Genomic DNA, 14,293 nt, shown 5'->3' on the forward strand with positions numbered 1-14,293 from the left:
GCTGGGTTAAGTTTGAGTGGTGGAGCTTAGTATAGCCGCGACCTCCGACCAGAGCAGACCTGTTGTATGAATCAGCTCAGAAAATATTATCATTTTTGTATCAAAAAAAAAGCATGAATGTTTATTTTTTCTTGTGTTGTATTACGTTTAGTAAATTACACGATTAAAGGAAAGGAATTTATGTAGTTTTTATTAAAATATAGACCATAAACCTAAATTGCTATTTGTATTGTATGTTTCATTACCTTTTTTTACTTTTTTATTTATTTATTAAAAAAAATATATATGTTGTCTTTCCAGTTTGTTTAATATATTTCCATTAGAAAAAATATTGTAATGCATACTATCCACTTCGTTTACATAGAATATAATATATATTTAGAGCATTTTAAAATGTATATTTCAGATAGGTTTTTTTTTAATACTGATTTCAGAATGTACTCACAATATGAGTATATATTTCAACTGTCTAAAGGAGAGATTCTCTTCCATTTATAAATTTCGGCCAAAAAAAAAAAAGAATTTGTAAAATTAATAATATAATTTGTTTTGAAAAATGTAGATGTGATCAAATAATAATAATAGTAAATGGTTTTCAATAAACAAATTGAAATAAATTAAATACTAGATACACTGAACTGACACTCAATTTTATATAGCATAGAATTATGTAATAGAAAAATGTCCTTTCTTTAAGCACATTTTAATTATCAGATGGTGTAGATTAGTAAATTTTAAACTACCTACACTTTTTCTTATCATTAAATAAAATGTCAATTTTTACATCGAACCTTCGAATATTTCCAACTAATCCTAGTGAAAGAAAAAAATTTAGAAATTATCTTAATAATGTTTGATAGCATCCAATTCCAAATTTTGAAAAGACTTCTACCACAATATATATTTAGAAAAGTTAAATAAGATCATCTCATTAGTTGTACATAATGCGTTAACACTGCCTAGTTCTTGTAGTACTTATTACGGCTCGCTTATGCCTCATATTAACTTGGTCGATTTTACATTGGAAAAAGGTAACAATAAAACTTAGGATTGAACTTGAAATTGAGTTCGAAATTCGAATACAATAATAGTCCAAAGTATCTATGTATATAATAATGGCTGTTTATTTTTAAACTGTTCAAAATTCAAAATTTATGTAACGGTTTAGACTAAAAAAAATTTAACTATAACTAGGTGTGATAGGTAACGAGTGTGGAGTTGCAAAATTATACAACTCCACAGATGAACCATTTAAAGTTTAAATTTTGAAAAAAAATTCATAACAAAAAAACTTTAAGTATTTGAATGGGGTAAACTTGATGTCCAATTAAAAACATCAAATTGTTGATACTAATAACAAATAAAACGGGCCTTTAATTACAAAGAAAAACGTCGCGTATTAAGCATTTCAATGTATTAATGTTGCTAAATTAAATATCCTTTCACCACTCGACATGGTTTCAAAAGGTACAACTAGAATGTAAGTAACGATGCATCCATAGGCCAAATTAATATGAGGCAGCTTGCTTATATTTCCACAATATTTACTTATGGCGATATTGAACTATTCGTGTACGATATTCGCTTACAGTATAGTTTATGGAAAAAATCACATGTAAATATCTCGACGAATATGACAAAATTAAATATTTTTGTATAAAAGTGCTCCACTGTTTTATAAGGCTTTAAAAGTATTTGAATCGGCGAATATATTGCGCTATTTGCAATTTCAAAATTAAATATCTATACACTGTGTTATGTTTTATTACTTTTCTAAATATAAACCATATCTGATGTTTAACATCTAGATAGTCTTCCACAATCTATATATATTGATGAGATTCATTGTACAATACAATTAAGATCTATGGAATCTAGATATCATCAGCCGAAGAAGCAAGAGTATAAGCTACACGAATCAAAAGTACAACAATATTAATAAAAAAATCTTAAATGACTTAACTCAATTTTATTGTTTGAAAGTTTTTTATTTACAATACTAATTAATAAAGTAAATCTGAAAACTACCTAAGGTGAGTTTGTATCAATCATGCTCTGGTTTCTTTCGTTCAAATGGATCGGACCATACTTTCATATCTGTAAAGACAGAGTACATTTTCAATGATTTTTCATCTTCTGTTTTCTTTTTAAGATTGGATGAGCTCAAAGCCCACCTGGTGTTAAGTGGTTACCGGAGCCAATAGACATCTACAACATAAACGCCGCCACCCACCTCCGTCAACCATGTCAAATATAACTAACTATACCACTAAGTTTATCATTCACAACTTTGCAGTTACTAGTTGTTTATATGTGTGATGGGAGCTCACATCCAATATATCCTCAAAAATCATTATTATAGGCCTATTCATTTTATAAAGTTAGTTACTTACCACTTTAAATACTATACAATTGAGATAAACAACTAAGTCCCACAGTCAATGACAACGTCCATGTGGTATCTGAGGGTTCCGTTAAGCACTTACCACCAGGTGGGTCGTGAGCTCATTCATCTACGCAATAAATACAAAGTTTCTAATTATTTTTCAACTTTATTACTAAAGTTTCCATGGCAATAGCTTTTAAACTTACTTCCAGGTTGGATGTCTTCTTGTCGTATGTTTTTTCTAGCTTCTTTTTGAATCTGTTCTGAAATTAAATCGAACAACAGTCAAGTTAAGAAACAAAGTAGTGAATAATGAAGAAATTGTAATAGCAATAATTTATTATCTTACTGTATTCTGAGACATCCATCATCGGACTTATTGCTATTGGATAAAGAGTTAATCCTAATAATCCAATGAAACCGCCGATAAAAGCTGTGTAACGCCAACCACGAAATAATGCCATTTCAAAATTTTATTTTCATGAAATGTGTACAGACATTCAGAATTATGAGTTTTATCGATTTTGATAATTTGTATTTCGACTTTAACCATATAACAAATAATATCCTGAACTTATATTATTGCTAACCAGCTGATTTTCAACTGACATTTTTTTTTTAATTATTGTCCACTAAGAGTAGTAAAAGAAATATTGCTCATACAGCCTAAGCTAAATTTTTGGAGTGGGAGATAAATAATGTTACCTAAACCAAAAATTATTTTATTAGAATTATGTAAAATATTACAAATTTACTGGAACTTCAATTGATTTTTCTAAAGAACTGGGAAAGTATCCGCAACAATTCCACAACTTTCGGGTGATCAGTCCGATTGCCCGTGTCATTGATATTGATATGAGTTTCTGTATCATCCTCCACGTCGCTTATTTTTTTCTTTTGTGCTCTAGTCATTACTGTTAACAATATTGAGTTCATACATTTTAATTCGTCCAAGTTTGTTGGTAACCTAGACAATGCATCCGATACGCAGTTATCTTTTCTTTTAATTTAATGATAAATTTAAGTGATATTAAAATCGTATTGTTCTAATGTTAATCTATGTTTTACCAATCTTTCGAGGTGGGTGGCGCATTTATGTTGTAGATGTCTATGGGCTCCAGTAACCACTTAACACCAGGTGGGCTGTGAGCTCGTCCACCCATCTAAGCAATAAAAAATATAAAAAAAACTTGACGGATTTTTCATTCCAAACAAATATATTAACGGTTTATGGTCAGTTATAATTGTGATTTTTTTACCAAAAAGATATGGCCTAAAGTACTTTATTCCCCACAATTGTATGCATTTCGACAAATACCAAAGAACCAATAAGAAAATACTAGATTACTGAAATAAGGTCTAAAACGCCTCGCTATTTTCCTTACAGTAGTCTAAGACAAACCTAGACTTCTTTATCGTACGCATTAACTTCAATTTGATTTAGTGTAGGAAAGAGATCAAAATATATTTAGGGTATAATAATACATATAACAAAATGTCCGCTGTGAACGTATCAAATACCACGCTACAATAGCACGCTCTGATCAATAAATAGTACCTCAGGATGTCGCAAATTTACCAGAGATCAGTCCAGATACATCCTATTTCCTATGAATAGCTGTGTTTAAGAGGCTTGTATAGTCCAGTCATTAAAAGGGGTTGATCTCGGAAAATCGACCTACCCAGTATATTACCACATGAAAACCTGTATTTTGGCATCCTAAAACTATTCTACAAATTCACATATAATTGGATAGCCGCAAGTTTTAAAATCAGGGATCAAGGGTACAAAGTCGATTTTTTTCACATTTTTTGCAAATATATCGTTTTCTATGGGTTTTACGCTGTTTGTATTTATTGTTAATATTGTAGAGAATTAAATTCTCCACAACTTTTCTATTTGACATTTTTTTAAACTCTTTAATCAAAATATGAACATTAGAATTATTTTGTAATATTGTAATGGTAGCACCTAAGTTCAAAGTTGCTAATTTTAAGTTTGGCGCTTGGCAACTCTCTCTTCCGTTTCAGCAATATAGGCCTGTGCATGGCAAATTGTAATTTAAATTAATAAAATAAGAATAAACGCAAATATTCAATATACGAGCCTGTATTTTATTTATACATATACCCTGAACTGTTTTCGAGATAGAGGGCGTAGAGCGCGCGGTCAAAGAATTATCTGAGGTCAACTGGTAGTCTCGATCAAAAACTCGTAATATTAATGTTATAATTTAACAGTAGGCAGCGGCCTGGCTCTGCCCCTGGCATTGCTAAGTCTATGGGCGACGGTAACCACTCATCTTAAGGTGGGCCGTATGCACGTCTTACTGCTAAACCTAAAATGATTATTTTTTATAAACTTTTAGATTAAATTCAATTTTTTCGTTACTTATCTATTTATAATTAAGTGTCAATTTATTTAATAACACATCTTACCTGTAATTAAGAAATTGTTGAGGAAAATACTTAAATTGTATTTTAATTCTAATCTAATTTATACTAATGACTTTCTATATTAATGAAGAAGAAAAGAATTAAATTTTTAATTAAGGTTTTTATTAAAATAATTTTTTTGAGAATAAGTTCTAATTTCAATTTTCTTCTTTTTCTTATTCATCTTCGTCGTCATAGTCCCTCTACTACAGAATTTCAAATTCCTCTTCATTTCCGTCTTCAATGACATTTGTCTCCAAGTCATTCATAATTTCTGGATCAAATATTCTATCATCATTAATATCGGTCTGATATGGTACAGCATTGAGATAAGCATTACACTAGCCCCAAGCTAGAGCATTGCAACCCCAATTTCCTGCGTCCATATCTTGAGCCACAGCCACTAATAAATATATACATTTTGAAAATAGTTTTAGGATGCCAAAATATAAGTTTTTACGTGGTAATACACTGGGTATGTCTATTTTCCCAGATCCTAATTTGGCCTAAAATGACTGGACTGAAGTGCGAATCCGGAGACTAGCAAGACTGACTGCGAGTAAACTCCGACTTCTATGACAAATCGAGAACTAGCCCATGTTGCATACCGATGACAAAGTCGTGTGCTCATTTCCACACCACCTTTGAGGTAGAGCATTGTTGGCGCGTTTTTTTTATAGTGGTATCCCCTGTAGGCCTAGTCCACTTTTTTTTTTAAATAATACACAGAAAAACAAACCAAGAATATACTCACATGTGTCAACGTCTGTCAATGCAAATGCTAAGGCGAATTCATGTAACATAACAGATACACAAAAAATACATCAGTTAAAAAAATACATACATAAAACATTTATCAATTTTGTAACAAGACAAAATTGATCGCGCAGCATAAGTAACAATGTTAAACACAGACACTGTTCACTAAATTTTCAAGTCTCTAAATGATTCACTTTTAGGATCATCAAAAATAAGATCACGAATTACTGTAATTAATCGAACCAACGTTAAACAAACAATGCCTATGTTTAGCAAATAGTAACACAATAAAGTACACAATAAAATTCACCATAATTGTCTTTAAGTCTTAATATTTCGTAACCGGACTAAATTTTGCGATTTAATTTGATTTCTATAAAACATCGAACACTGTTTGGTGCGCCATTTTGATTCTTCAATCACAAGATGGCGGCAATATACCGGTTACGAAACATCGCACAGTTCTTGAACAAAATGTATACCTCCTAAGAGATTCCTAACACTTCAATAGAATGTTCTCAGCCGTACTTCCCGATTTTCTTTATTCTTATTAATCTTTGAATTCTCATATTATCATCCAATCGATTTAGATCTGATGTAATTTTGAGCACAGTCATCTGTTGGAGAAGAAAAAAACGGATAAAACGAAATGAAACATAATTAATATTTCAGCTATAAATCTAAGATTCTTACTTTAGAAGCCAGGGGTACTGTAGAACAGTGGACGATTGCGTAACTCTGGAGCGACCAGCTCGGGATGCGGTGCGGCGTCAAATGAGGCCCGCCCGTAATTCAGAATTCAGAGGGAATTGCGAGATGCTCTGCGCATGTCATAAAACTCACAGGGTTGAGTGGTGAGAGGTATTATAGATCGACCACACCTTGTTGCTTGCAGTGCGCGATGAATACAAGCATTAAAAGGTCATCCATGCTGGTCATATTGTACAAAAGACATAATCCATTTTTGATTTAATCTAATTTAATTTTTACTGGTTGTAGAACGTCTTGCGAGTCCGCATGGGAAGGTACCACCACCCTGTCTATTTCTGCCGTGAAGCAGTAATTCGTTTTAGTTTGAAGGGCGGGGAAGCAAGTGAGACCTTACAACTCATGTCTCAACGTGGGTGGCGGCATTTACATTGCAGATGTTTATGTGCTCCGGTAACCACTACACATCAGGTGGGCTGTGAGCTCGTCAACCCAACCAAGCAATAAAAAAAAGATAAAATTAAGTCGTGTCTTACTTAGGTGCATCATAAGTCATAATACATTCTATGTAACATTAAATAGTTCATAGAGGCTGCGGGACATGCTGCGCATGTCATGAAATGTGAAAATAGTCTATTGATCGACCATCACACAAGTTTTTCAGATGCTGAGCTAATATTATCAACATCTAGAATATTCAGTGAAGTTGTCTGCGACAAATTTTCCGTTTCTTACCTATTAAATTGATGAGTACAGTTAGTGTCCGTTGTTACTTGATTTTTAAAATCTTTTTCATTGCCGACATAAGCAGAGCAAGGCACACCTTATAATGTATCTCATAAGAAATATATCTCATCTCATAAATCTCTCATCGACACGGTAGATAAGGTCTTTTAACGGGAACGCATTACTGCTTTACTGCTGTAACAGGTATGATACAAATATTGACCAGAGCTCTCATCCTAGCAGTACCACTAATCAAGGTAGAATTAGAGATAATATGTCAAGTCGTAAAATTACAGATGATGGCAAAATAATACTACAAATATCTTCTGTACAGACAGACTGTTCGTTCATGACAATAATGTAAAATCCTTATCTTAGCAGCTGACTTCTTAATAGTTACTGTCCTAGTTATATTAGGCTCGTGGTAGATGTTAGGTATGCAACATTACGGCCTGGCCACGGGGATCGGCGGTGCGAACAGCGAAGCGGTGGATGCGGCGACCATTCGCGCAGCACCGTTTGCAGGCCACGGGTACTTACGTTCGCCGCCGCGACTAGTAAGGAAGTCCGACAGCGAAATGTCTCCAACGAAATTATCTCGATATTGCTTAGAAAGTAACAGTTTTTTCGTTCAAGACATATTATTTGGAAGAGATTGTGGAGTACATGATTTGAATAAGAATCGGGGTATAGATGGAGAATTTCACAAGAAGTACGAGAAATACAGAAAGTATCCTGAAAATTTTTTCGAGTATACCAGAATGAGTGTTGAAACCTTCGATTATGTCCTTATGAATATTCAACCAGAATTGGAAAAAAAAGTCAATGCAAATAGAGTTTTAAGTGCCGCTGAAAAATTGTTTTTGACATTAAGGTAAGTATATCATATTATATACATATAAATTTTTTTACTTATTTTTTGTGAGAGGCTATTTCAGCTTCTCCTTGACGTGTAGGTGAGCTCACGGGGCTCAAACCGGGAGTGTTGCTAACCACCTAGGTACCATCAGATCGGAAACGCTACTCACTGAGAAGATACGGCGAGAAACTCAGTGAGCTACATTAATCTGTCTATATACCTATATATAAAAGTGACATTTAATTAGCTGATCATAATTTGAAGAATTAGGTAGGTATCTATAGTATCCATGAATGTGAACATCTTTTCCCAAGAACCTTTCGCAAACGGATTTTTTTATAACTTTTTGAGTTGTCCAGCTGGAGCACTGGGTATGAATACTCCAGAGGGTCCCACAAACAAGTTCGAAAAGGAATGGTAGCGAGCGAGGTGCGGACGTATTCTCGTGTGTATGCTTCGGTGGTTTCAGAGAATCGTCGGCGCCAGTAAAGGCGCACGCGCGGCTTGCTAAAAGGAAAGCCCCTCGGTCGCTACTCTTTGAGTCGCACCGGGAGCCGACAACGAGAGCCCCTGATTGGTCGCGGCGCGCGATCAGAAAGTGGAACTACTTTTACTCAAAATATGACCAGCTAATTAAATGTCACCCTGTATATATATTTCATAAAATAAAATACTTTTAAATAATTCTGTTGTTTATTGAAAAAATCTAAATTAAATATTAATTCTTCGTGTAATTAAAACAAACAAACAACATCTTGTTACTTTTAATCAGTATTTTATGTTAATTTCAATAGTTATGAATTATTCAGATAATCTTTTCTATGATAATTATGTCTCTATTTCTTATTAAAATTATTATTGTTTGATTGAGTAGAGTAACCATGCCCATAAGGTTCACCGTACATCGTGACATTTATTTCGTCTAAAAGAGCTTGGTTTATTTTATTTCTTAACCTTATCTTTTGGATAATAGGTAGTTTTTCTATTTCCGGCAAAATACTCATTAAAAAATGGTAGTCATCTGATTTTTTTTCATTGTCGACTGGTGTATTTTTAGAGATATCGTTTTCTAAAAGTTTCAGTTTTTTTTTCTCAATCTCTAAATACTGTGATCGAATATCTTGTATATTTTGTCGTTTTTTTCTTGAATTTTGAAAACTAGATGTAGAGGGTTCAATCGGTGAAGATGTTCGAGTCGGAGAAGGTGGTGACCTTACTTCATTTATAGCTTCAATGGATATATCATCATTGTCTTCGTAATCTATTATTACACTGTCTCCTTCATCTAAGTTTGATTCGGCAGTTAAAGGCATGTACTCATCTTTCAAAAATCCTAATAGCGTGAAGTATTTCCAGGTTGGTTCATAATTTGAGGGCGAACCACCCGAACGAGGTTTAGGTATTTTCTTTAGCTCTTTACTATATGTGTCCCTCAGGTTCTTCCATTTCTTTTTGAGATCACCAACTGAAAAAAATGACTAAATTAATCTACAATTTTTAAGTTAGGGTAGATACTAACAAACAGAAATAATGAAAATGGTAAATGTATATGCATATTGTGAATGGTTTTTATTATTTACTCCATTGATATTTCTAAGCAACAGCTGTTAGCCCCGCAAATATCGTAAAAATAAAATAAATAAATTATAAAATACAGAAAAAACAATTTATGTTTCAGATTTCTCTCCGTTGGGATGACTTTTAAATCTCTGGCTCAATCATACTCCCTAGGCCGAAGCACTGTGGCCAAAACGATATATCAAACTTGCAAGGCAATTTGGAAAAAAATGGTTTTTCAGCATATGTCACCAAAATTAATGAGTGAAGATTTAAGGAAAATCTCAGAAGAGTATTTCTCTAGATGGCAATTCCCTAATTGCGTAGGAGCCATAGACGGTAAACATTTTCGAATTCAGAAGCCACCACGGAGCGGTAGTCAATATTATAATTATAAAAAAAATTTTTCATTGGTTCTACAAGCAGTTTCTGATGCAGATTATAAATTTTCTGTAATCGAGATTGGTGGGAAAGGAAGGCAAAGTGACGGAGGAACGTTTCATTTTTCAAAATTTAATGAATTGCTTACTAACAATCGATTTAATATGCCACCGCCAAAAATATTACCTGGGTCAAATATTTTACTGCCACACGTTCTAGTTGGCGACGAAGCCTATCCACTGAAGACGTATCTAATGCGACCCTTTCCGTCGACTAATTTAGATGATTCAAGAAGAATTTTTAATAAAAGATTGTCAAGAGCTCGAGTGACAATTGAGTGTGCTTATGGTATTATGACTAATAAGTGGCGAATTTTCCTCAAAGCAATAGAAACAGACACCAAACATGCAAAACTAATTATTAAAGTTGGATGTCTACTGCATAATATTGTAAGAGAAAAAGATGGAAATAATGATCCCGATTTTAGACGGTACATGCATTCTAGATCTACCCCTAATCAAGTTATAACGTCTCGACGGAACAATAGAGCCACGTTACGTGCTATAGACATAAGAAATCAATTTAAAGACTACTTTGCAAACTATTAATTATTTGTAACTATAAATAAAAAAAATACTACTTACCTTCAGAATCTGGATTTTTTTTTTATTTCTTCCCATAATCTCTTCACTATATGTTTAAATTTATGCTGTGGGTGGCTAGACTTCCAAATAGCTGGTCTAGCTAGTATTTCAGCAATAAAAAATTCGGTGTTCATTTTTCGCGGCGAAAACAACTAAACTTATTTAATCACTGCACTATTCGCCGCGACTACCGCTGGACTCCGTGGCTCGTGCCGTACTGATTCATGGCTTTGTTTCACTCGCCCGCCGCGTCTCAAGTCGCCCGCGCGATTCGCTCGGTACATTTCGCCGGTCGCTTCGCCGGTCGCCGGTGCGCGTGGCTTGTTAGGTACATTTCTATGCTCTTATTTTAGTCGCTAGACGCTTCGCCGTTCGCACCGCGCGAATATTCGTATCGGCGAATGTTCCGTGGCCAGGCTGTTATATCTCGACTTTTTTAAACTTTTCAGTGTTCGTAGTGCGCGTTTTTTAATGTTCTCGATAGCGTTAAAGTTAACTCAAATTTGTATGCAGTTGCAACAGCGCCCCTGTCGGCAAACGTAGACAAACATTCCAACTCCGTAAAAAATTTCACTAAGTACACTGTACTTGAGTCTCAGCATCACATCAGTAGAATCTATTAAAACTTTCTTAATACAACAGTACATCACTGTTACTTTCCTATATTGTAGGTATTCTGATTCTAGCGAGCGCGCATGGATGGGTATCCACAGCCCACGGAATTTCTCGCCGAATCTTCTCAGCGGATCGCATTTCCGATCTGGTGGTAGATTCTGCAAAGCACTACTCTTGCTAGAGCTAGTGTTAGTAACTCCTTAGGCTGGAACCCCGTGAGCTCACCTACTCGCTCGAGTTTATCATATTAGGTACCTAGGAAAAAAAAAGGATTGGTATCACTATCTTGTTGGCTGCAGAACTTTTGTGCGTTCAGGTATAAATTAGCTATGTCAACTGTATTGATACATACCCCGAAATTATTGAGGGTAGTCACTCTATTACCTAAACGACATGTAGGCACATCGGACTGATCAATAGCTAATCTTTTGATCTGTCTCGGTACAATATATATACAAATTACCGATTAAGATACACCAGACTCCATATTCGAGTGTGATCATTTCGTAAAATACCTGCGTAGAATTTAAAACGTAATTTTCAAATCCATCGTCGACATACCTAACGAGTCCCAAGTTGGTATAAATTAAATGTATAATCTATGGTATAAATCATGAAACGATTGCTTTACTTAGAATATGTACGGTTTGTTGATTTTTTTTCTACATTCTGGCAATACTTCGTGGCGCGTTCAAAACGTAGCACAAGTATGAGGAATTTCAATTATGGACATTTATATATATACTAACTAACCCGGCAAACGTTGTTTTGCCATATAAATTATTTCTAGGAAAGATAAATAAGCCACGTACCGACCGCAGCGCCATCTGCCGTGCTGATTTGTGAATCTAAACCATCCAGGGCGCCACCCAAATGCATAAAAAAAAAATCTTCCAAATCGATCCAGCCGCTCCATCCGGTTAGGAGTTAGGAAAAAAAAAAAAATATATATATATATATATAGACAAGACATAAAGATGTGTTGAGGAAGATCGGTAGAATTATTTTTTATATAGGTACTTAAGAAAAATGGCAACGTCAGTCATCGAAAGTTGCGATCTTTTCGTGGTGTGCGCTGAATGTTTAAATAGTTTAAGCAAAAATAATTGACGCTGCAAGTATGAAATTATATTAAATTTCGCATCCGCTTCAGGTGCAGACGGGACCACGCCCGTTCCGAAGCTAATCAATGCACATTCCTGTAGAATTCAGGACATGCGCAGACTTCGACGCTACTGTTGACTAAAAATAGGATTTTCTGATTGATAATTAAAATGAAATGTCCTTTTCATTAATGCATACAATAAAACCGTAGAATCCAGTGTGACTGTGCATTAAGAAAATGAATATAAACAGAAAGGCGATAGCTATAAATGAACAATAGGACGTAAACAAGTCATTTTGAGAATTATTTTCTATTCATGCTTATACCTTCTTTTTTTCCTATCTAAGCTGATAGCCTTGCGAAACTATTTCAGCGTAACCTTTAACTAGTAGGTGAGCTCACGGGGCTCAAACCTGACGACGTTGCTAACGCGAACCCTAGCAAGGGCCGTGCTTCGCAGAATCTACCGCCGGATCGGAAACGCGATCCACTGAGAAGATCCGGCGAGAAACTCAGTGGCGCTTAACCGCTGAATGTGATTTTGTATGGAAATAGTTTCAATCCTGGGAACTGAGCATGGATCTCCACTCACGCGTTATACGGTGTAGTCTATATAAACGAAATTTCGAATCATGACTCTTGAGCATGGTGCTCTTAATACAAAACAAAAGTATTTCTTAATTATGCAGCTGGATATGACTTGAGCGAAAACGAAATTTAAGGTATCGGTAGAAGTCCCTGTTGGAATCGCTCAGTGTAAATGTCTTATTTATAACCTAAATTTCTCATGACGTCGCGTGAGATTTGAAAAAATTCCAGACTGCTATTTCAACTGCCGTTTTTCTATTGAGATTAATCTACAGTGGTTTTTACGGATGTTTCGTTATAACTACTAAATTCGAATCCGATTGACTTGAAACTTGGTATCCATGTAGAAAATACATGTACCTAATGGATAGGCTAATATTTATATGAGTGTTGGACTTCCTAATAATAATAATGACAATAAATAATAATGTTAATTTTGCCCAGCGAAGCGGACGAGTACGGCTAGTCGAATTATACGACCCAACAACCCACTGAGTTTCTCGCCGGAACTTCTCAGTGGATCGCGTTTCCGATCCGGTGGTAGATTCTGCGAAGCACTGCTCTTGCTAGGGTCGGTGTTAGCAACACTCCAGTTTGAGCCCCGTGAGCTAACCTACACATGTTAGGGTGAAGCTGAAATAGCCTCTCAAGGCTATCAGCAAAGGTAGGAAAAAAAACGTCCTAACTAACGACGAGGTGTCACAGGTGGAACAGCAGCAACGTCAGCAACTTAAGGACGTGTCAAGACGTTACTGTTTTATAGCTGCAATTACTTTTATGGCTAGTGCTCTCCTTGCAGTATACAAAATTAAAAAAAAAAATTAACAAACAGACATGTGGTGGAATTTTATTTTATTTTTAAATTATTACATTGTTTATAACTAATTACGTGCCCTGGGATATGGTTCTGTAGAAAGAATCGTTAAAATTAAAAAGCGCTATTAAAATTGTTGAAAATGGCTGCGATCATAGATCTGAGCAGAATAGTCTGGGTCATCAAATTGAATCGATCAATACTTGCATTTATGCAATTGCGCAGTTTAGGTGTGGTCTTTAGACGCCACACCTTTATCGGTGCACTCGACTACAAGCCAATAATCTCTTCCGAATTCAGTATGAAATTCAAGCCCAAAATGCAAGCTCAAAAAGCCGTTCAAGTGGTAGGGTTTTCATCGGCCTTCGCGAGTCGAAGACACGATCAAAACTTCTAACTGTATCTTTCTTGTTTCGGACCCCTCACAGCTTTCGTGATTACGGACGAAAATGCTCTTATGGATAGACCTTTGAACGTTGTGTTTAGTTTAATTACCGTCGAATTGTTTTAAGTAAAGTAGTAAAATAAAGTTTAAAAGCGACAGATTAAAATCGTAAAAATAGTTTTACGCCATTCGATTAGTTAGATGATTCGTGTAAAGGTAGTCGTAAAACCGAACTTCTTGTTGCTTTCCCCAGCGGTGATCACGTCACCAATATCCGCCTTCGATCTCTGTGTCGTTCTTCTGTGACGTAGCAAAAATTTCCATGTTAAC

General features: G+C 34.9%; 2 protein-coding genes and 1 long non-coding RNA gene across 3 annotated transcripts; 1 reads left to right on the forward strand and 2 right to left on the reverse strand.

The window, feature by feature from the left end:
- Window positions 1–354: 354 nt before the first annotated feature.
- Window positions 355–3,015, reverse strand: LOC114246261 (small integral membrane protein 20). The gene is made up of 3 exons (XM_028178719.2): window positions 2,736–3,015; window positions 2,593–2,649; window positions 355–2,097 (listed from the first exon to the last, which is right to left on the reverse strand). The coding sequence occupies exons 1-3, from the start codon at window positions 2,848–2,850 to the stop codon at window positions 2,045–2,047; spliced, it is 225 nt and encodes a 74-aa protein (XP_028034520.2). The 5' UTR covers window positions 2,851–3,015; the 3' UTR covers window positions 355–2,044.
- A 2,539-nt stretch (window positions 3,016–5,554) lies between these two features.
- On the reverse strand, window positions 5,555–6,421 carry LOC114246299 (uncharacterized). Its single transcript, XR_003624822.2, has 2 exons — window positions 6,275–6,421; window positions 5,555–6,198 (listed from the first exon to the last, which is right to left on the reverse strand). It is a non-coding gene; the product is annotated as an uncharacterized LOC114246299 (long non-coding RNA).
- A 43-nt stretch (window positions 6,422–6,464) lies between these two features.
- On the forward strand, window positions 6,465–10,464 carry LOC149499565 (uncharacterized). The gene is made up of 2 exons (XM_089739243.1): window positions 6,465–7,889; window positions 9,553–10,464. The coding sequence occupies exons 1-2, from the start codon at window positions 7,444–7,446 to the stop codon at window positions 10,418–10,420; spliced, it is 1,314 nt and encodes a 437-aa protein (XP_089595369.1). The 5' UTR covers window positions 6,465–7,443; the 3' UTR covers window positions 10,421–10,464.
- The last annotated feature ends 3,829 nt before the right edge of the window (window positions 10,465–14,293 follow it).

The sequence above is a fragment of the Bombyx mandarina genome, chromosome A1 (genome assembly GCF_030267445.1).
Source record: "Bombyx mandarina strain Sakado chromosome A1, ASM3026744v2".
Taxonomy (NCBI): Eukaryota; Metazoa; Arthropoda; class Insecta; order Lepidoptera; family Bombycidae; genus Bombyx; species Bombyx mandarina.

Bases quoted from the DNA above. Each gene is read 5' to 3' on its own strand.
- LOC114246261 (XM_028178719.2), bottom strand. From the start codon at position 2,850: ATGGCATTATTTCGTGGTTGGCGTTACACAGCTTTTATCGGCGGTTTC. The intron at 2,650-2,735 runs GTAAGATAATAA...ATTTAATTTCAG, and splicing joins GATGGATGTCTCAGAATACA to AACAGATTCAAAAAGAAGCT. The intron at 2,098-2,592 runs GTAAGTTTAAAA...CTGTCTTTACAG, and splicing joins AGAAGACATCCAACCTGGAA to ATATGAAAGTATGGTCCGAT.
- LOC149499565 (XM_089739243.1), top strand. From the start codon at position 7,444: ATGTTAGGTATGCAACATTACGGCCTGGCCACGGGGATCGGCGGTGCG. The intron at 7,890-9,552 runs GTAAGTATATCA...TTTATGTTTCAG, and splicing joins AAATTGTTTTTGACATTAAG to ATTTCTCTCCGTTGGGATGA.